The following is a 21,098-nucleotide window of genomic DNA, read 5'->3' as shown; positions in this document are numbered from 1 at the left end:
GGAAATTAACACACCTATCACCACCAAATTGCAACGCTTGGAAATCTATCAATATTGCTATTTCTCATGATTAATTGAAACGTCTATCACTCGAGAACAACTCTTAATTTGGACATTACACAATGTACGACTCTAGGAGAGGAAAAAAAACAATACCAAGAATTTCAATCGACTTTGGTTTCTTTTTTTTTTCTTTTTTTTTTTTTTTTTTTGCTCTCTCAAAATGATTTCAAGCTATTTTGGAGTTTGAACCACTAAGATTATGATCAAATAAGGTATTTTCAAGGTATAAAAACATACCCGCAAACTCAGTTTTATATAGGGGCAAGACCCTCAAAATAGTTAATGCAAGCGTTGTATGTGACAGCTAGAAATTGAAAAACTAGCCTTTGGAGGAGGCCAATAAACCAGCTACACAGGGTTCTTACAACCGGTCTCAATTGCCTCCCACCCCCAATTCTCACAAAAATCTATTTTTGGCTTAGAAGATAAAGAAAATAAAAAGATTATTTCATTCTAGTATCAAAATTTTGATTTTGAACTTTAGAAAATGTAAAAAATATATATACATATTTATTTTAGAGAGATTTGAACTCAAATTCAAAGTTCTGATTTAATATTTTCTCTCATAAATATTTGAATTCAAAAAGTTATGTTAAAGCGTTTTATCTCACAAAAATTTCAAAAATTTGAAATTCTAATTCGAATCACCTGGTTTAACTTTGAACTCATATACGAAACAATCCCTTAGTGTTTCACTTTCTTGAAACGTTATGACCAACAATGATTCGAGTGAAATTAAGCCTAGTCATTTATATGTAGATTGAGTTAGGTACTTTCCATTCTATTGGGACCCCAAGATTTGTGTTAAAGATGAAGACGTTCGCTAGCTAGGATAAGATGATAACCATGATCTCTCTTTTAAAAATAAAAATAAAAATAAAAAAATCAAAAACACCCCCCCTCCCTTTTCCCTTTTACCTTAATAACATATAACATAAAGCGCTAGGTGTTATCACTTATATTAATCAACACAATCCAATCAGTGAAGGTCTAGACGTTACTTATTCATGTATATACATACGTATATATGCAGACATATGACTGTGGATTAATTCCTTAAATAATAGCGCACTTGACCATATCCACTGCGTGGTTATCGCCATGTTCTAATTTCTCTTCGTCGACTTAGAGAATCGTGCATCTAACGTGCACGACTCACTAATATATTGAAAAGTCTTCTTTGAATAATCCTATATAATCAACTAAAATATTGAAAAGTTGATCTATCCAAGTGCCCTATAAAAAGCGAGGCTCTTTTATTCCTCAATCGCTCGATTCCGATCGAAAACCACCACTGAGCTAAACCATGGCTTCCCTCTCCACCACATCGCCACCCACCACCACCACCGGCATTGCCCCCTCCACCACTTCCTTGTCCCCTTCACTCCAAAAAAAATGCCAAATCTCTACTATCTCAAAGCGTAGCAACAAGCATTGCCTCCCACGTAAACTTTCATGCAAAGCCAACAACAATGATCACGACCTCAGCCCTACAAACGACGTCGCATCAAAAACTTCAAATCCTAAACTCGACCGTAGAAATGTTCTCCTCGGCCTTGGCAGTCTCGGCGGCTTGGCGGGCCTACGTGCCGACCCCTTCGCCTTCGCCGCCCCCATTTCCGCTCCGGACATATCCCAGTGCGGCGCTGCCGATTTTCCCTCGGGCGTGGATCCCGTCAACTGCTGCCCGCCAGTTTCCGCTCAAATTGTCGACTTCAAGCTGCCTGCTAGCCCCGGCAAACTTCGCGTGAGGCCGCCGGCTCATGCCGTGGACAGCGCTTACACAGCGAAGTTCAAAAGAGCTTTTGAGCTCATGAAAGCCCTCCCGGACAGCGATCCGAGAAGCTTCAAGCAACAGGCCAGCATCCACTGCGCCTACTGCGACGGCGCGTACGAGCAAATCGGTTTTCCGGACCTCGACATTCAGGTCCATAACTCCTGGCTCTTCTTCCCCTTCCACCGCTGGTACCTCTATTTCTTTGAGAGAATCTTGGGAAAGCTCATTGACGATCCCAGCTTCGCCATGCCGTTCTGGAACTGGGACGCCCCAGCGGGAATGCAGATACCTGCGATTTATGCCGACCGAAGATCACCCCTCTATGACCAGTTCCGGAACAAAAGCCATCAGCCGCCTTCGCTCGTCGACCTCGACTTTAATGGTCGGGACGAATCGATCTCAAACCAAGCCCAGATTCAATCCAATCTGACCATCATGTACCGTCAGATGGTGTCCAACAGCAGAAGCGCAAGGATATTCATGGGAGAATCTTATCGCGCCGGGGACGAGACCGATCCGGGGCCGGGTTCCTTCGAGAATATCCCGCATGGCTCGGTCCACACATGGACCGGCGACAACACACAGCCTTACGGAGAGGACATGGGGAACTTCTACTCGGCTGGTAGGGATCCAATCTTCTTCGCTCACCACTCCAACATCGACCGAATGTGGAACGTTTGGAAGACATTGGGTGGCAAGAGACAAGACTTCACCGACCCCGATTGGCTCGATGCCTCTTTCTTGTTCTATGATGAGAACTCTCAGCTCGTGCGCGTCAAGGTCCGAGACTCCCTCGACTCCCGAAAGCTCGGGTACACCTACCAAGACATCGAGCTTCCGTGGCTGAACACCCGGCCGAGGCCGCGGAGAGTGGTCGACAAAGTAAAGAGGGCTTTCGCGCGCATTGGGGTGGCTCGCGCTGACGAGTACCCGACGGCTAATTTCCCGCTAACGTTGGACAAGCCGGTGAAGACGTTAGTGTCGAGACCGAAGAAGTCGAGGAGCAAGAAGGAGAAGGACGAGGCGGACGAGGTTTTGGTGATCCAAGGGATCGAGTTCGACAGAAACGTGCCGATCAAGTTCGATGTTTTCATCAACGACGAGGACGACGCGCTGACCGGACCGGACAAGAGCGAGTTCGCGGGGAGCTTTGTGAGCGTTCCGCACCGGCACAAGAGCAAGACGAAGATGAACACTGGCTTGAGGCTGGACATTACTGAGCTGCTGGAGGATTTGGACGCGGAAGAAGATGAGAATGTGGTGGTGACTTTGGTGCCCAAAGTTGGGATCGGACACGTCTCCATTGGTGGGCTCAAGATTGAGTTCGTTTCTTGAGCGCGCACCCATTGGGCGCCAGTTTTCTTTGTTTTGGAATACCACTTTGCGACTTTTCATGGGTTGTTTCGGTATTGGCAACTGTGCTTGGTAATATGTCGTATGCCCTGTTGACTGTTCTTTGTCTGTGTCGTTTTTTCTCTTTAATAATCGCGTTGTGGAATAAAGAATAGATTGGTTTATCCAATACAATATTCCCCATCTCGTACTGATAGATGTAGATGCTCTCTTTTGCTTTTTCATGAATTAAATGTTTTGTTTGCTGTGAATGTGATCGAGGTCACCTCTCCCCAAAACTTGTCCCCTTAATATGTCCCACTTATCACATTTTGATACATTAATACCTCATTTATTTCGTTGGTTTAAAGTTAAAAAATAAATTTATATGAGAAAAAATATTATAATATAAAAAATTAAATTTAAATTTTTATAAGACAAAATATTGTAATAAAAATATCGAATTGTGATGTAAACAAACAAAATGAAAAAGGTCTTAGACAATTTATTATATGAGGGAATTATTAGAGTTTAGAGTGTTACCATCACCGTCAATAACATTATTTAAAAGGAAACCGTCCCGTTGTACTTCCGCGAGTTTCTTCCAAAAAAAAATTTAATTAATGATATGGAAGATGCACAAATAAATTCATTGTCGGAAGCTTTATATCTAGATTTTAACCTTTTTTTTCATTTCTTAATACAGATATAACAGAAAAGGCAACGATAGTGTTTGAAATCATAGATACAAAGTTTGATCTGTGCAGAATGCAATTTAAAATAGAGCTTACATTTGTTAATTATATGACTTTGTTATGTACTCTTTATGATTCACAGGGAAGAGTTCACATTTTCACGAGAAGACTTTGGTGCCAATGGGTAGGTAGAACATACAGTAGTTTTAGTTCGCAAGGAAAAAGATTATACATAACGCGGGGGAGGAATTAAGAATTATAAATCAATGTACGATTACAAATTGAGAAACTTGTCACTTTCATTTATACCCAATCTTATGCATTTTTTATATAGGTTTTCGACTAACTATTCGCATAGAAGACGCGTGTGTGTTGGTTTCTTCGCTAATATTCCTCAGTCAAATTAAAATATATATATGTCAAATTGTAAGATTTAAATAGAAAAATATTTAGAGCACCATGGGTGTTAAGTTTCCACTTATAATATAAGGTTATGTTCATTTTATTGATTTAAATTTAAAATTTAAATTTTATTACAGTAAAAAATTTTAAAAAATAATCACATTTAATTTTTACTACAATAAAAAAATTTCACATAAAATCACATATCAACTCAAATTAAAAACTCAAATCAATATTATTGAAATTATCTTCCATTAGTGGGTACTCAGCACCGGCTTGTACCTTATTGCACTATTCATTGTTAAAATCAGAATAAGTAGGATGTGAGAAGGAGGCGGGATCATGGACTTTCAAGGGGGGAAAAAAAGAGCAAAGATAGAAAGAAAATACAAGATCTTGCCGCAGCAATGAGTGCACTTTAATTTTGAATATGGGCACAATTATGGTCTCGTTCATTTCACCGATTTTAATTTTCAGTTTTATATTTTTACAGTAAAAAACTCTCAGAAAATGTCATATTTAACTTTTTCTGTTATAGTGAAAAGCTCTAAAAAAATATCACATTTCAATTCGAATTGAAAACTCGAATCTGCGAAGTAAACGAGGCCATATTTGACTATCTTACCCCCGTACTACCCGCTCTATTCAAAGTTCAAACGCGTAGATGATTAGACAAATAGAGATAGCTTTGGTCACGCAAACAAAGCGAGCAAATTGTCAATATTCCCAGCAAAAATATAGCAAGTTGTCAAGAATAACCAGCTGCTTGCTTCTCGATCGGAAGGAAAAAAGCGCATACGTAACTTAATATTTTGAATCAATTAATATATGGTCTGTTGAATTCTCCAATAAGAATGCATATATGCAAATAGTTAAAGGAAGAGAAAAAAACAAGTTGATTAGAACAAGTTAATTAGAAGTAGTTAAGAAAAAACTAATTAAATATTATAAGTACCAACAAGCAACTTGAGAGGAAGAAGAGGAGCTACGCCATCAAGAGACAAGTGAATACGAAGCCCTCCAGAAGAAGAAGAACTTGTGTATTTTTTCTTTTATTTTTTTTTATTTTTTATTTTTTTTTTGGCCGGGATACAACCATTAGTATTGTTGCTCTCGCGTTTAATTATGCGTTTATATAGATGAAGATATCCCCAATAAATGAAGTACTCTGTACTTCTATCTAGTACACTTTCAGCACAATACGTGTAGTACACTCTAATTATATGCATGCTATAAAATTAATTAACAAAGTTGGTGAGATACTTTTGATCTAAGCCATTATAATTTTAAATTAAATTAATTTTTTGAAATGAGCGTATAAATGAACTTACTTTTCTCTTCAGAGATAGAACTTATTTTGAAAGTTATTACCTCCCCGTTCATTTCGCCGATTCGAGTTTTGTTATAGTAAAAAGCTCTTAAAAACAGTCACATCTAATTTTTTTGTTATAGTAAAAAGCTCCCACACAAAATCACATCTCAACTCGAATTATAAACTCAAATCAGCGAAATAAACGGACCCTCAAACTTTTTGAGTGTTGTTAAAATGATCCATCCTTTTAAGTTTTAAAAAGAAAGCAAATTATTTAAAAAGCTGTTGTTAAAAGTGGCTCGTATGAACCTTTTTTTCCCCCTTTTTAGTAAGCATTTGATAAGAATTATCTTAACAACAATGTTTCTTTCTTTCTTTCTTTCTTTTTTTTTCTTTTTTTTTTTGCTAGTTAAAATGCTTCTTTCATTCTCTATTAACTTATTCTCATATGTACAAAAAAAATATTTATTACAAATGCACACTTTACACCAATTTTCTTGCTACAGAAAATTTGAAAAAAACAGAGACACAAAAAAAATTGTAGTTTAATAAATCCTACGTGAATGATATCGCCAATTAATGCATAAGAAGCAATATTAAAGCTAGATTTCACTCTTATTCTAGAAAGGATTCAATTGTTGGATTTTCATCTAGTGCAATAGCTACTTATAGGACCATGACATGATACTATTTGTCAAACCTACTCCGACTTCATCAATCTCTTATTGAAACAGGTTTTTTTTTTCATCAAATTAACTGCTTATGAAACAAATAAATATGTAATTTAGCATTAGAAAATATGATTTGAAAATAATATATAGTAGAATACACAATGTAGCTGTGTCATATATATATATACACCGTAGATTGAAGAAACAATTCGGCATATGCCTAATGAATAATCTCCTTCATATAATGCATGACATAGAAGCTACATCCAACATAATTACATGGATAAATTTGCGGGACTAATTACTATATTTTTTATAAGAACATGGACGAAAGCAGCAAAATTGAAATCATCAAAAGTGGGAGCAACAACTTTGCCTTTGTTTTCAATCATTTTCGATTGAAAGGAGATCAACTTCTACAAAACAAAGAGACAAGAAAATGACAAAAATGAAGTTTATTATTACTCATCCTAATCAAAGGTATAAATTATTAAATTTGGACCGTGCAGACTTGAGAATATGAACAGTCCAACCCAACCCCACCCAAATATTTAAATGGGCCGGGCTGAGACAGGACAAAGAGTCGAACTTTGTCCGGCTTATTTTGCCCTTCCTAAATTGACATTTCAATTCCCAGTTCTCCAATGACAAATTTTAAAAAGTCAAGCAAGAAATATTTTCTTTTTAGCAAAAATTAGTCTTAAAATACATACATACCTTTCAATATTTTTTATTACCTGAAAAATTAAGTGAAATCTATGTAGCATATTGACTTAATTTTTAGGAAATAATTTAAAAAAAAAAAAGAGAAATAAAAAGATTTCTTCATAAAAGGATAAAATCGGTATTTATTTCTATTAATAAGCTGTAATAAACATATTACAAATGAAATTTATAGACATATTAATACTTTTATTTACGTTTTAACTTCGTTTGATATAAGAGCTTTTTGAGAAGTTATATCTTTTAATTTTGCTCGAAAGTTGATGCAAAGTGTCATTCAGAGTTGTATTAGAATTGCAGTGGTCTTGGTCGTTTATTTGTTCTTTCATTGTTGATGTCGTTTAGTTCATAGCTTTATGCATTTTGGTAAAGAAACATATTGGTTTAGAGCAGCATATCAGGTTATAAAAGAAAGAAAGAAAAAAAAAAAGGGACATATCCGGATTCTGAAAACAGAGTACAGAGCAGAGCAGTACAATCGTGTTGGTCATTTTGTTGCCATTATGGGACTTTCAGAAACCAAACGGATAATCTTACAGATGCTCAACGTTGCTGTAAATCCCACTCTAATTCCCGCTTTTGTAACGTCTCAAGTTAATTTATGATCAATCAATTTGTTTCAGTTTTAATCATTTCTTTATGAGTTTGCTGTAAAAAAAAAAAAGATACGATATGCATGCGATATAAAGAAATTACTAATAGCACATGAAATTTTGTACGTGATTCTAATGTAAAAATGAAAAATAACATTGCTAACTGAATATTTTCATATTTTATTATTTTTTAACACTCTACTGATGAAAATGATAAAACTGAAAAATATATATAAATTGGGAATTAAGCTTGAGACGTTTAAAAAATCAGAATTTAAGATGAGCAACAAAATTTAGAGACTATTCATGAGATTAATCGTAAACTAGAAAAGGACTTCTCAGGAGTTTACCGAATCTAGGAGGATTCCTCTGTAGTTGATGAAAGAAGAATTCAACAGCTATTGGAATACAAATTCATGCACAGAAGCTTAGAAGATCATAGATTCAAGGGGGCCTCAATAACTCTACTGTGTATGAAAATTGAAAAGGATGCATATTATTCTTGGTGCTGAGGGGTTAATTAGCTAATTTACACTAGGGACTTGAATCACATACAATATCAAACTGGTGAAACAAATCATGCATCCAAGGTGATGATCGGAAAGTACGGCTATGTTAGATCCTATGATCGTAAGCAATGAACTTGTGGAATTTTTTTTTTTTTTTTTTTTTTTTTTTTTTTTTTTTTTTTTTTTCAAGTGAGGGAGTGTCATTTAGAGGTGCAGAGACGTATAATTATATTGCTGGTCTTTGTCGTGTCGGCCATTTATTTTTTTATTTCATTGTCTATGTTCTCTTTTATGTTTTGGTTAAGAACCATTTATATATGGTTTCATGGTGCCATGTGTAGAAGATTGTAAAAGGGGACGCAAATCTGAGTTTGAAAACTGAGTAGAGAGTATAGCTTTCTTCTTATTCTTGCCATGTATTTTGACTTGATTCCCAGCCGAATTCATTTCCTAAGACTTATCGGAAGAAACAATTGGATAAGAATCATACGTTGAATATGAGTAGACGAATCGACTGAAGAAAGAGATGCTTACACACTAGAACAGAACCTAACTGATCCACTTTTTTTTTTTTCTTTCTCCTGTTAAAGGTTTATTTCTTATTTATATAAGATCTAACAAAAGGTTGTATTATTGATTGTCACGATAAAAGCACTAGAAAAACAAGAATTAGCATGGAGTCACATGAATTGTTCATTTTCTCATTCTTTAACAAAGTCCTGACAGAAAGATTAGTCCTTAGATCGGGAAAGCGAAATGCTTAATTAATAAAATAGAAAATAAGGAGTGATTTTGTTACAGCATGTATAACTAGGAGTCCATATATTATTGAAAGTAGAATTTTTATTTTCATACACCGCACAAATTATTTATTGCAGAAAACACCAAGCACTACCTTTCAACGACGAAACCGTCATTATATCCAACATGACCAAGAAAATGAAGAGAAAAAAAAAAAAGAGTACAAAACCTCAGAAATCTTTATTTCAAATCCACTAGGCGGCAACAAACATCCCAATCAAGAAGATATAATCCCAATTAATCAACCACCTTACAAATCAATTACTTGGATGATCTCATGATATAAACTCAATTTTGATCCCAGAGATGGTGACGAGTCCTTTGCCACTCTTCGGCACCAAAGTCACGAACACACTATCATCATCATCAGCTCCCAAGTCCTCTAGTATGTCCGTTATCCCCAACCTCAAGTGTGTTCTGATCTTGTTGTCACCCCTCTTCCTGTGAGGCACATTCACAAAACTCCCAGAAAACTCAGAATTCTCCGGTCCACACAGCGACTGTTCGTCATCATTCACATGAACATCGAACTTCACCGGATAATCTTCATCAAACTCGATTCCCTCAATCACCAACACCTCCTCTTCGTTCTCCTTTTCCTCCTTGCTCCTCGACTTCTTCGGCCTCGGCACCACCGTACTTATTACCTTGTCCAACGTTATTGGGAAATTGATGGCTGTCGTAGTTTTCTTCGTCACTGCGGTAGTCTTGCTTGAACTTGTGACAATCTTTCCTCTACGGGGTTTTGGCTTGGCCGTCAGCCAAGGAAGATCAACGTCTTGGTAGACATACCCGAGCTTTTTTGTGTCAAGGGAATCGCAAACATAGACACGCACAAGCTGTTTGTTCTCGTCGTAGAACAAGAACCCGGAGTTGAGCCAATCCGGATCGATGTAGTCCTTTCTTTTCCCTCCGAGCGTTTTCCATACACTCCACAATCGATCGATGTTTGAGTGGTGTGAGTAGAATATGGGGTCGCGAGCAGCCGAGTAGAAGTTCCCCATGTTCTCAAAGTTCGGCTGTGTGCTTTAGCCAGGCCACAAGTGGACTGAATTGTGCGGAACAGTCTCAATAGTACCAGCCCCAGGGTTAGGATCGTCTCCTTCGCGATAAGGCTCGCCGTAAAACAGCCTCGGATTTTTCCCGCAGCTTATCATTTGCCGATACATGATACAGAGGTTGGTTGACACTTGACTACTGCTCGGCGGAACACCGATGTCTGCTGTGCTGTAGTCAAGATCAATGATTGTCGGTGGTTGATGGGTGGCCTCTCGGAGCTTGTCGTAGAGGGGCGAGTAAACGTTTACATATAGCGCCGGCAACTGCATGCCCGGAGGAGCGTCATAGTTCCAGAACGGCAAAGCGAATGTCGGGTCGCCGATAAGTTTACCCAAGATTCTCTCGTAAAAGTAGAGGTACCATCGGTGGAACGGGAAAAACAACCAGGACGAATGAATTTGGAGCTCAAGGTTCGGAAACCCTACTTGGTCGTAGGAGCCATTGCAATACGCACAATGAATATCAGCTTGCTGCGTGAAGCTTCGCGGGTCGCTATCCGGTAAAGCTTTCATGAGCTCAACCGCTCTGCTGTACTTTGCAATGTACTCTTCGTCAACTGCATGAGCTGGGGGCCTAACACGCAATTTAGTTACCGATGGTAACTGGTAGTCTTGTACCGTGGATACTGGTGGACAACAATTGGTAGGAATGGCACCTGGGGGGAAGTCCGCAGGGCCGCATTTGGATAAGTCAGGCGGCGCCACCGGGTTGGCAAATGCCAATGGCTCGGAACCAAGCCCAGCCACCGTGCCGTATAGCCCTCCAAGACCAATCAGCATATTTCTCCTATCAACCTTTCCTATAGGACTTTGGTCATGCTCTCCAGACCCTTTGCACGAGATAGGCTTCCTCTGCTTACGGAGATTGGGAATGTGGGATTTATTTTGTAAAAATGAAGGAGGAAAGCAAGAGGTGGAGATGGCAGTACTAGGAATGAGATTTATTGTGTGTGTTAAAGAGAAGGAAGCCATGACTTTTGTGATCGATGAGAATCAATGGGGTATAAATTATGTATTTATAGTCATATTTTGGAGACTTTTCTCTTTTGACAAAGCAAACTAGCAAATGCAATAATCCCCTCGTGGATTAGAACTCTGCACCATATTTTGATAGCTGCATGTACGGTCCTGATGATGGATTTCATAAAAAAAAAAAAGGAAAGAGATTTTTCTCTCTATAGAATTTATACTACAAGATTCTTTCTGCATATGCTATAGATTTAGAGCATATCGGTTAGGGTGCAAAATTAATATCTCTATTCCAGCTTTAGTACGTAAGAAAATCACTGTTGGATTTGGTGCTATTTGTTGAGCTAAATATAGGACATATGATTCCTTTTTTAATTGCTTCCCCTGAAGTTATCCGTACTACTTCAGAGTCTCGCAGCCATTCTTTCGTTCCTTGACCTCATCTCGCATTCTGATCAGGCCCCATTACAGCGAATCTCTTAAAAAAAACACACACACACACACACACACACACAAACAAAAAAGAATTACAGAAAAAACAGATACAAAACAAACTTTTTTTTTCCTGAAACAAACAAACTTAAATGCACGTCATTTCACTCAACTAATCAGAACTAAATTATAGGGGTTGACAACGGCAGTTCAGCGCTAGAGTTTTCGTTAATATTGTTCAATTACTGCATTTGCTCCAATGATAGTGTTAAGCAATCTTAATACTAAGAATAAAGCGCAGTACATAATATGTGTCTTTATGTGTTATTAAAAACGTACTGCATTCGCAGAAACACAGACACGTTTCTGAGAAGTTTCTCTTCAGAGAATTATCCTATATATGGACGAGAATTAACATGTTGCTTCAGAAGTTTCCTTGCAAAATTAATTGTTATCAGGGAAAATGCCGTTTTATGATTATTAATTCCTAATGAAGAAAGAATAGCATATATATTGCACGTTATCCATTGCTTCGACTAATTATGAAAAGATATATTAACCAATATGGAAAGAGTAATAATTACGAAAAATCTATATGTTCAAGCTAAGTTGTATAAAGAGTAAATTTGTTAATTAATATTTCATTACAGCATTGTTCATAAGCTACAGAGGATAAATCAATCAATTAGTCAAAAACGACTGCTAAACTATAAAAGGTACATATTTGACTGCAGAGTGTTGCATAGTGTCGTTTAGAGTTGTATTAGAATTGCAGTGTCGTTTACTCATCTTGCGTGTCATTGTCGTTTGTTTGTTCTTTCATTGTTGATGTCGTTTAGTTCATAACTTTATGCATTTTGGGTAGCGAACAACTTGGTTAAGCCGGCATATATATCAGGTTGTTAAAAAAAATAAAATAAAAGGACATATCCGGATTTTGAAAACGGAAGACAGAGAAGAGTAGTAAAATCGTGATGTTTATTTTGTTCCCATAATGCCATTGTGGGACTGTGATAAACTAAAAAGGGACTTCTCAGCAGGGGTTTACCAAACGCGGGGGGGACTCCTCTGTATATGATGAAAGGAGAATCCAAGCTATAGGTCAAATTCATGCCTAACAGAGGCTTAGAAGATTATATATATATATATATATATATATATATAATATCTTTGCAGTGATGAAAAGGTTGCATATTAATTCTTGGTGCTGGGGGTTTAGCATAGTTACATGAGAGTAGTGCTAAACTTTCGGGTGGCGGGCATGCCTGATGCCCGAAAATTTTCGGGCACGGCGGGCAGTGCCATTCGCCGCCCGTCCGACCTTTTTAGTCGGGCACGTGCTTGGACAGCCCGAAAAAAATCCATTCCGACTGCCCGCCGCCGGTGGAGAAGTCGACCTTGCCGCCCGTTGGATTTTTTTTGAATTTTACCATGTAACCTGAATTTTACCCAAATTTTTATGACCGTTAGCCTGAATTTTGCCCATTGCCCGAATATGCCTGAATGTTTTTGACCGTTAGCCCGAATATCTGCCCGAATTTTGAACCCAACGGCTCTTTTTGCCCGAACCCGACCGCCGCCCAAATTGTACCCAAATTTTCAAACCCCAACGGCTATTTTTAAGACCGTTGCCCAAATTTGCCCGAACCCAACCCGAAAGCCAGAATTTCACATAGCCGTCGGAATCAAATTTTTTGGGGAAATTTTTTTTTTTCAAGCCAAAAAATTTCTTATAAATACCCTCGTCCCCCAACTATTTTTCTCACCCAAAAACTCTCATTCTCTCTTAATTTCTCTCAATCTCTCTCAAATCTCTCTTAATCTCGCTTAAATCTCTCTCGATCTCTCTTAATCTCTCTCAAAGGGCTATCAATCTCTCTTATTTTTCATAATGGCTTCTTTTAGTTATGGTGGTGATATTTCCATTGATGCCCAATTCAACATCGAAGAAGGACAATTTCCTAATGTTTTTCAAATGCAGAAATTGCAAACTACAGAAAGAGTTGTTGAGGAAACTGCAAATCCGAGCCATGGTGGACGTACTAGAGGTCGTGGAGGTAATAGTGGTGGGCGTGGAGGAGAGGCAAGCGGAAGTGCCAGTGCATGTGTTGCAAGTTCGAAGCAGAAATGCAAGCGCACTTCAGCAATTTAGGACCACTTCAACACATTCGAGGAGGTCGACAATAACAATAACATTAAATACATAGCTCAATGTAAATATTGTGGTGATAAATTACAAGGTAACAGTATTCACGCTACTACACACTTGAGAAGACACTTTGAAAAGTGTCTTCAAAAGTAAGGAGGCGGACCCGATCTCCGCCAAACACAATTATCGTTTGACTGTCACACCGGCGGTCTAACCACTTGGAAATACGATCCGCAAGTCGATCTTATAGAAATGACACGCTTAATAGCCACATTAGATCAACCACTTAGTTTTACTGAACAAATCAATTGACAGCGTTATATTAAAATTGTACATAATCCTAATGCACAATTTTTTTTAAGAACTACTCTTAGGAAAGATGCATTAAAATTATAGAAACAAGAAAAGGGAGCATTAATCAACCTTTTACACTCTGCTGGTTGTTGCGTTGCATTAATGGCAGATATTTGGTCTGCTGTTACCAACAAAAATTATTTAGCTGTAACCGGACATTATTATAAAGCTTTTGATTTAGATAAGAAAATATTAGGTTTTAAATGTGTTATAGGATCACATACTGACAATTTAATATATAACACAATTTTATCTATCATTGATAAATATAGTTTAAGGGATAGAGTAATGGCCATAACATTAGATAATGCAACTGCAAATACTAAAGCAATAGAACTTTTTGAAAATGATTTAAGTTTATTCGGTAATAATGATATATTTCACCAACATTGTGCATGTAATATAATTAATTTAATAGTAAAATCTGGTTTAAAATCAATGTCAGGTCATATTAAAAGAATTAGAGATAACATTGCTTGGATTCAAGGTAGTAATCAAATAATAGAAGATTGGTTTAGATTTCTACAAGCATGGCATTAGATATGCCCATAAGATGGAACTCCACTTATATAATACTTGAACAATGCATCCCCTATAAAGATACTATAACAAATTATGTTAGTGCAAAATTAGGAGCAGGATTTATAGATGAAACTGATTGGTAAATTGCCGAACTCTTGTTAAACTTTTTAGGTAGATTTCACGAAGTTACTTAAAAGCTTAGTGGAACTTATTACCCAACGTCACCATTAGCGTTAGGAGAACTTTTAAGAATGTCTATTTTATTTAGTGAATTTAGGACACACGAGATTTTACGAGTTCCTATCGCCTCAATGGAAAAGAAGTTTAAAAAATATTGGTCTAAATTACCAATGTTGTATGGTTTCGGTGTTATTTTTGACCCTAGATTAAAATTAGATGGTTTAGAAAGTGGATTAGATAACTTAGGTGATTTTTTAGCTATCGACACTACTGACCAATTTCCTATTATAAAGAAAAAAATATTTTCTCTCTATAGCTCTTATGAAAGTAGGTTTAGAAACATACCTCGTATAGAGCAACCGCAACAACGAGATGACAATCCACATTCATTCTTGAATGTTTTTGGGTTGTCCAAGAAGAAGAAGAAGACGACGACGATGACTCAAGGTCAAGAAGAATCTGGAAGTGAATCTTTATCAAGAGGTGGCCGCAACAACGGCGGCTTCAACGAGTTAATGGCGTACCTGAGTGAGGGCTTAGTTGTAGACAATAGTGAAATGTTTGATTTGGTTCAGTGGTGGAGGGCACGAGTATTAACTTGACCTATCATAACATGACTGGCAATGGATACTTTTTCGATCCCAGTCTCCACTGTTGCGGCCGAACAAGCATTCAGTATAACCAGCTGAATACTTGAAGAACGGAGAAATACATTGCAACAGGATATTGTTGAAGCTTTGGTGTGCATCAAGGATTGGGATCGTTCCGACCAACGCTTACACGATACAATCTCACCGGCAAACCAAGAATGGATAGACAAATTTAATAGATTAACTTTTAATTTTCAAGATGATCATTTTGCTTCGAATTAAATTCTATTCTTGTAATTTGTAAATATTTATTTACTTTGTATAATGTTATTGTAATCTTGTATAGACTTTGTAAGTTCATCAAATTTGTAATTCGTCTCACAATGATTGCACTCTTTTTTCCTTACTAAGTTTTTATCCCAATTGAGTTTTTCTTAGTAAGGTTTTTAACGAGGCAATCATGAATTATAAATTTAAAAATTAATAAAAAAATGATTTTTTCATATAATTCGTGTGTTCATTCTAAATTTCAAATTGTAATATATATATATAATATAAATATATAATATAAAAAATATTTAAAAATTCAGGCAACTATTCGAGTATCGGGCAGCCCGACCGGGTTCAGGCAGCCAAAGGAAGCCCGTCCAAGAAGAAATTCAAGTCGGGCAGCCCGAAATTTTGGACAGTTCGAGTTCGGTCATCGGGTAAAAATTCAAACTTTTCGGTGATCACGAGCGGCCCGTCCAAAGTTTCAGCATTGCATGAGAGACTTGAACCGATACAATTTCAAACGGATGAATGAAATCATGTATCCACGGTGATGATCGGAACATACGGCTATGTTACGTCCTAAAATCAAAGCAATGAACTTGTGGGCAAAGTTTCTTTCTTTTTGTTTTTGTTTTTTGTTTTTTTGTTTTTTTTTTCCTTCCCCTTCAAGTTTGTCATTTAGAGTTGCAGTGACTTTTAGTTATATTGCTGGTCGTCTTTGTTGAGTAGTCATTCATATAATCTTAATTCATTCTTGATGTTGTCTTAAGAACCATGGTTTCAGGTGGTATATATATATATATATATACATACATACATATATATATATATATATATAGCACATTGTAAAAGGGTAGAATTCCGAGTTTGAAAACCAAGTAGAGCGTATTGCTTGATCTGGACTATGTATTCGACTTGATTCCTTTCTCCACTCTTCTCTGTAGCGTCATATATACAATATTTTTTTAGATAGTCAAAAGGTTTATTTGAAAGTATAGATATAGATCACTTTTTATCATATGATAAATAAATATAACTATGCGACGCAGATATAAAATTTATCTCATATTCTGATCCCGTTTTTATCTTACTAGTCAAATAATAATAAGTAGCTAGCTCAGTTTCAAAGAGGGGAAGAAAAAGTACTCAATAATAATAAGTAGCAAGCTCAATACTTAACTAGTATGAGTCAAACGTATAACAACAATTGTATTTAGGAGCATATCAAGAAAAAATATGGGTTAAATTCTTATTTCTTTATTCACGTAAGACCTAACAGACGTTTGTATTGATGACTGTCTGACCGGAGAGCACTAGAAAGGAGAAAAAAAAAAAAAATATATATATATATATATATATATGTTGCCAAGAACTATAAATATTGTCGAACAAAAAAATATAAACTAGAATAACACAGTTATTTAACATGGGTAAAACCTCTAAGAGTCCGTTTAGTTTATGGGTTTAAACTATGCTTCATAATTATGATTTTGAAATTTAAATTTTTTGTGAGAGAAAAACATTATAGGAGAACCAATAACTATAGTTTGAACCATGTAAAACTCTTAAAACAAACGCACTCTAAAAGAAACCCACATGCGCTGAGCACTTTAGAAGGACTTTTTTTAAAACTTTGATCAATTACGGTTAAACTAATAGAATCATAAGTCACGACATCTTCTTCTACAGTGACTTGCCTTGGGTCCATGTAATATATTCAACTTGCGGTTTAGTCTATGTAAACAAAGCTAGGTTACTTGGTACCATTTCTCAATGTACTCTGAGCACGATCCACATTTTCGTATATACTTACTCTAGAGTCGTATGAATTGTATTGATTTTTCCGTTCATTAAAGAAATCCTAACAGAAAGATAAGTCCTACAGGATATATAGTATAGATCAGGGAACCGAAATGCTTAATTAAAATCCAAAATCAGGGGTTATTTTGTGAAAATATGCATAATTAGGAGTCCATATTGTTGTGTGGAAAAATATGTGTTGACACGTCGGATGACGAACACGCTCCACGTGGCCCTAAACCCGCCACGTCAGGCAGCGGTCGACGCCTAAAGTTCATTTTCCCCTCCACCATCTGGTGAAGAGGCCGATCGTATGAGACAATTCATGCAACCATCGACCTTACACACAGTTGAGACATGGATGATTTGTTCGCAGCAGACCAGCGGTGCCGTGAGGGGATCGACCGGGACGGAAGCCGCGCCTTGTAAAATATGATATAGACGCAAAGGGCAGAACGCATGAGTTTGAGTCCACGTTCGAAGAATGACCTCTGAGGTGACAAGGAGAAAATCCCTAGGTTACTTCTAGGTTTAGAGAAGGTCAATAGCACAAGAAATGATTACCTGCCCATAAACCATCTAGAACGGACCAATGAAAATCACAAAAGATCCGCAGAGCCGCAATAGTAGACAACGTGGGTGAGTGAACAGTCCAAGGGGTGCTGAGAGGCTACGGTCTAGGCAAGTAGGATAAAAGGCTATTTGAGAGAAACCATTAGAGAACCCTCTGGTGACAATCCACCCCAAATATATGCATATGTAATTAACAAGATATAAAAGGGGCAAAGCCCCTGAGAGAAGAGGAAGGTTTTTGTAATCTTTGAAGAAGAAAAATACAGTAACAAGTTGATGTAGCTATTTCGTGATAGAGTGAATTACTATAATCTCGTGTGTTCTTTTCTTTCGTTTTAACGACAAATCGATACATTTTCAAAATGCCTTGAAAACAAACACAATCGGTTGCATAAATCCGAGAATATAATTAGTTTTGACCGGTAACCCAACTGACTACTAAGTAATAATCCGACGTAATCTTGTTGACGAAATTCCACTGTCAACACATATATTCTTGAAAATCACATCTTTATTGCAAAACGTCTTTATTTTTATACACCGCACAAATTATTTATTGCAGAAAACGCCAGGCACGACCTTGCAAGCACAAAACCCTTATATATTATCCTACAAGACCAAGAAAAGGGAAAAAAAAAAAAAACACAACCGTAGAAATCTTTATTTCCGTACACCACTAGGCGACAGCAAACCACAATAAAGAAGAGATGATCCCAAATCAACACACCATAACAAATCAATATTTACTTCGGTGATCTCATGATATAAACTTTATTTTGATTCCAGAGATGGTGATGAGTCCTGCGCCACACTCTGGCACCAAAGTCACGACCACAATATCATCGCCATCAGCTCCCAAGTCCTCTAGTATGTCCGTTATGCCCAACCTCAAGTTTGTTCTAATCGTGTTGTCACCCTTCTTCCAATGAGGCACATTTAAGAAACTCCCAGCAAACTCAGAATTTTCCGGTCCACACGGCGATTGTTCATCATCATTCACATGAACATCGAACTTCACCGGATAATTTTCATCAAACTCGATTCCCTCAATCACCAAAACCTCCTCTTCGTTCTCCTTTTCCTCCTTGCTTCTCGACTTCTTCGGCCTTGGCACCACCGTACTTATGGTCCCGTCCAACCTTATCGGGAAATTGACGGTCGTCGTAGTTTTCTTCGTCGCCGCCGTAGTACTCGTTTTTGCCAAAACGCTCTTTCCTCTACGGGGTTTTGGCTTCGACTTCTCCCATGGAATCTCAACCTCTTGGTAGACATACCCGAGCTTTTTTGTGTCAAGGGAATCGCAAACATAGACACGCACAAGCTGTTTGTTCTCGTCGTAGAGAGTTGAGCCAATCAGCATCAGTGTAGTCCTTTCTTTTCCCTCCGAGCGTTTTCCACACACTCCACAATCGATCGATGTTTGAGTGGTGTGAGTAGAATATGGGGTCGCGAGCAGCCGAGTAGAAGTTCCCCATGTTCTCAAAGTTCGGCTGTGTGCTATCGCCAGTCCACAAGTGGACTGAATTGTGCGGAACAGTCTCAATAGTACCAGCCCCAGGGTTAGGATCGTCTCCTTCGCGATAAGGCTCGCCGTAAAACAGCCTCGGATTTTTCCCGCAGCTTATCATTTGCCGATACATGGTACAGAGGTTGGTTGACACTTGACTACTGCTCGGCGGAACACCGATGTCTGCTGTGCTAAAGTCAAGATCAATGATTGTCGGCGGTTGATGGGTGGCCTCTCGGAGCTTGTCGTAGAGGGGCGAGTCAACGTTTGCAAATAACGCCGGCAACTGCATGCCCGGAGGAGAGTCATAGTCCCAGAACGGCAAAGCGAAGTTCGGGTCGCCGATAAGCTTTCCCAAGATTCTCTCATAGAAGTAGAGGTACCAGCGGTGGAACGGCAAAAACAACCATGACGTATGAACTTGGAGCTCAAGGTTTGGAAACCCTACTTGGTCGTAGGAGCCATTGCAATACGCGCAGTGAACATCAGCTTGTTGCGTGAAGCTTCGCGGGTCGCTATCCGGTAAAGCTTTCATGAGCTCAATTGCCCTGCTGTACTTGGCAATGTACTCTTCGTCTACTGCATGAGCTGGGGGCCTAACACGCAATTTACTTACGGATGGCAACTTGTAGTCTTTTACTGTGGATACTGGCGGGCAACAATCGGAGGGAATGGCGCCTGGGGGGAAGTCCGCCGGCCCGCATTTGGTTACATCTGGCGGAGCCACTGGGTCAGCCAAGGCCAATGGATTGGAGCCGAGCCCCGCCACGGCGGCGCCGCCGCATAGCCCTCCGAGACCGATCAGCACATTTCTCCTATCAACATTTCCTACAGAACTTTGGTCATGCTCCCCAGATCCTTTGCATGAGGCCGGCTGCCTTTGATGACGGAGATTGGGAATGTGGGATTTGTTTTGATAAAATGAGGGAGGGAAGCAAGAGGTGGAGATGGCAGTACTAGGTTTGAGATTTAGTGGATGTGTTAAAGAGAAGGAAGCCATGACTTTCCAGATTGATGAGAATGAAGCGGGCAAAGAGATGAATTTATAGTAAGATTTTTGAGTCTTTTCTCCTTGAAAAATACTGATTTGCGGGATAATCCCCATCTGACACTTGGTGGGACCTACGTTTTTTGAATTTGATTGGAATTTTGTCCCCATTTGGACATTTGTCTCGTTCATTTTGCGGATTCGAGTTTTCAATTCGAGCTGAGATGTGATATTTTCTGAGAGCTTTTTACTGTAGCAGAAAAAGTTAGATGTGATATTTTCTGAGAATTTTTTACTGTAGAAACCTAAAACTGAAAACTCGAATCGGTGAAATGAACGAAGCCTTAGTATTGCTCTTCCTCCTTTGGCTTTCCGACAAAGCAAACTCAAAAATGCAATGATCCCCTCGTGCGTGCAGTCCTGATTATGTATGAAACAAGAAAGAGATTTTTCTCTCTAAAGCATTTGTACTTGTAAGGTTCGGTTTGCATAGATTTGAGCATCTCTCCCTTGGAGTGCAAAATTAACATCTCTGTTGCAACTTAAATATTTATGTAGGAAAATATTTATCAATTTCCCTATATTTTATTTGAATTATTACTATAATTTGTTTCATCAATTTAGTTCCATTATTTCATACTTGAATTTCGAATTTATCAAAATATAACTCTATATTTGGATGTTTTCCAAATCATACATTTTTATGTCAAATTCATATCATATTTAAACTTTTTTCTAAGTCAACAATTTATTTTGACTTGACTTGACAAATTTAATCTTTATAGCGTATAGGAGTTTTCATAGAAAAAGATGTATTAAGCGTAA

General features: G+C 37.8%; 1 protein-coding gene and 2 pseudogenes across 1 annotated transcript; 1 reads left to right on the top strand and 2 right to left on the bottom strand.

Annotated features, from left to right (window-relative positions):
* The first annotated feature begins 1,278 nt into the window (after positions 1-1,278).
* LOC21395360 (polyphenol oxidase, chloroplastic) lies at positions 1,279-3,444 on the top strand. Its single transcript, XM_010102272.2, has one exon. The coding sequence runs from the start codon at positions 1,370-1,372 to the stop codon at positions 3,173-3,175; it is 1,806 nt and encodes a 601-aa protein (XP_010100574.1). The 5' UTR covers positions 1,279-1,369; the 3' UTR covers positions 3,176-3,444.
* Positions 3,445-9,153: 5,709 nt separating this feature from the next.
* LOC21395358 lies at positions 9,154-10,908 on the bottom strand (annotated as a pseudogene).
* A 7,627-nt stretch (positions 10,909-18,535) lies between these two features.
* On the bottom strand, positions 18,536-20,285 carry LOC21395357 (annotated as a pseudogene).
* Between the last annotated feature and the right edge of the window lie 813 nt (positions 20,286-21,098).

Source organism: Morus notabilis, unplaced genomic scaffold (assembly GCF_000414095.1).
Source record: "Morus notabilis unplaced genomic scaffold, ASM41409v2 Scaffold1428, whole genome shotgun sequence".
Lineage (NCBI taxonomy): Eukaryota > Viridiplantae > Streptophyta > Magnoliopsida > Rosales > Moraceae > Morus > Morus notabilis.
This window is presented reverse-complemented; position numbering and strand designations above follow the sequence as displayed.

Bases quoted from the DNA above. Each gene is read 5' to 3' on its own strand.
- LOC21395360 (XM_010102272.2), top strand. From the start codon at position 1,370: ATGGCTTCCCTCTCCACCACATCGCCACCCACCACCACCACCGGCATT.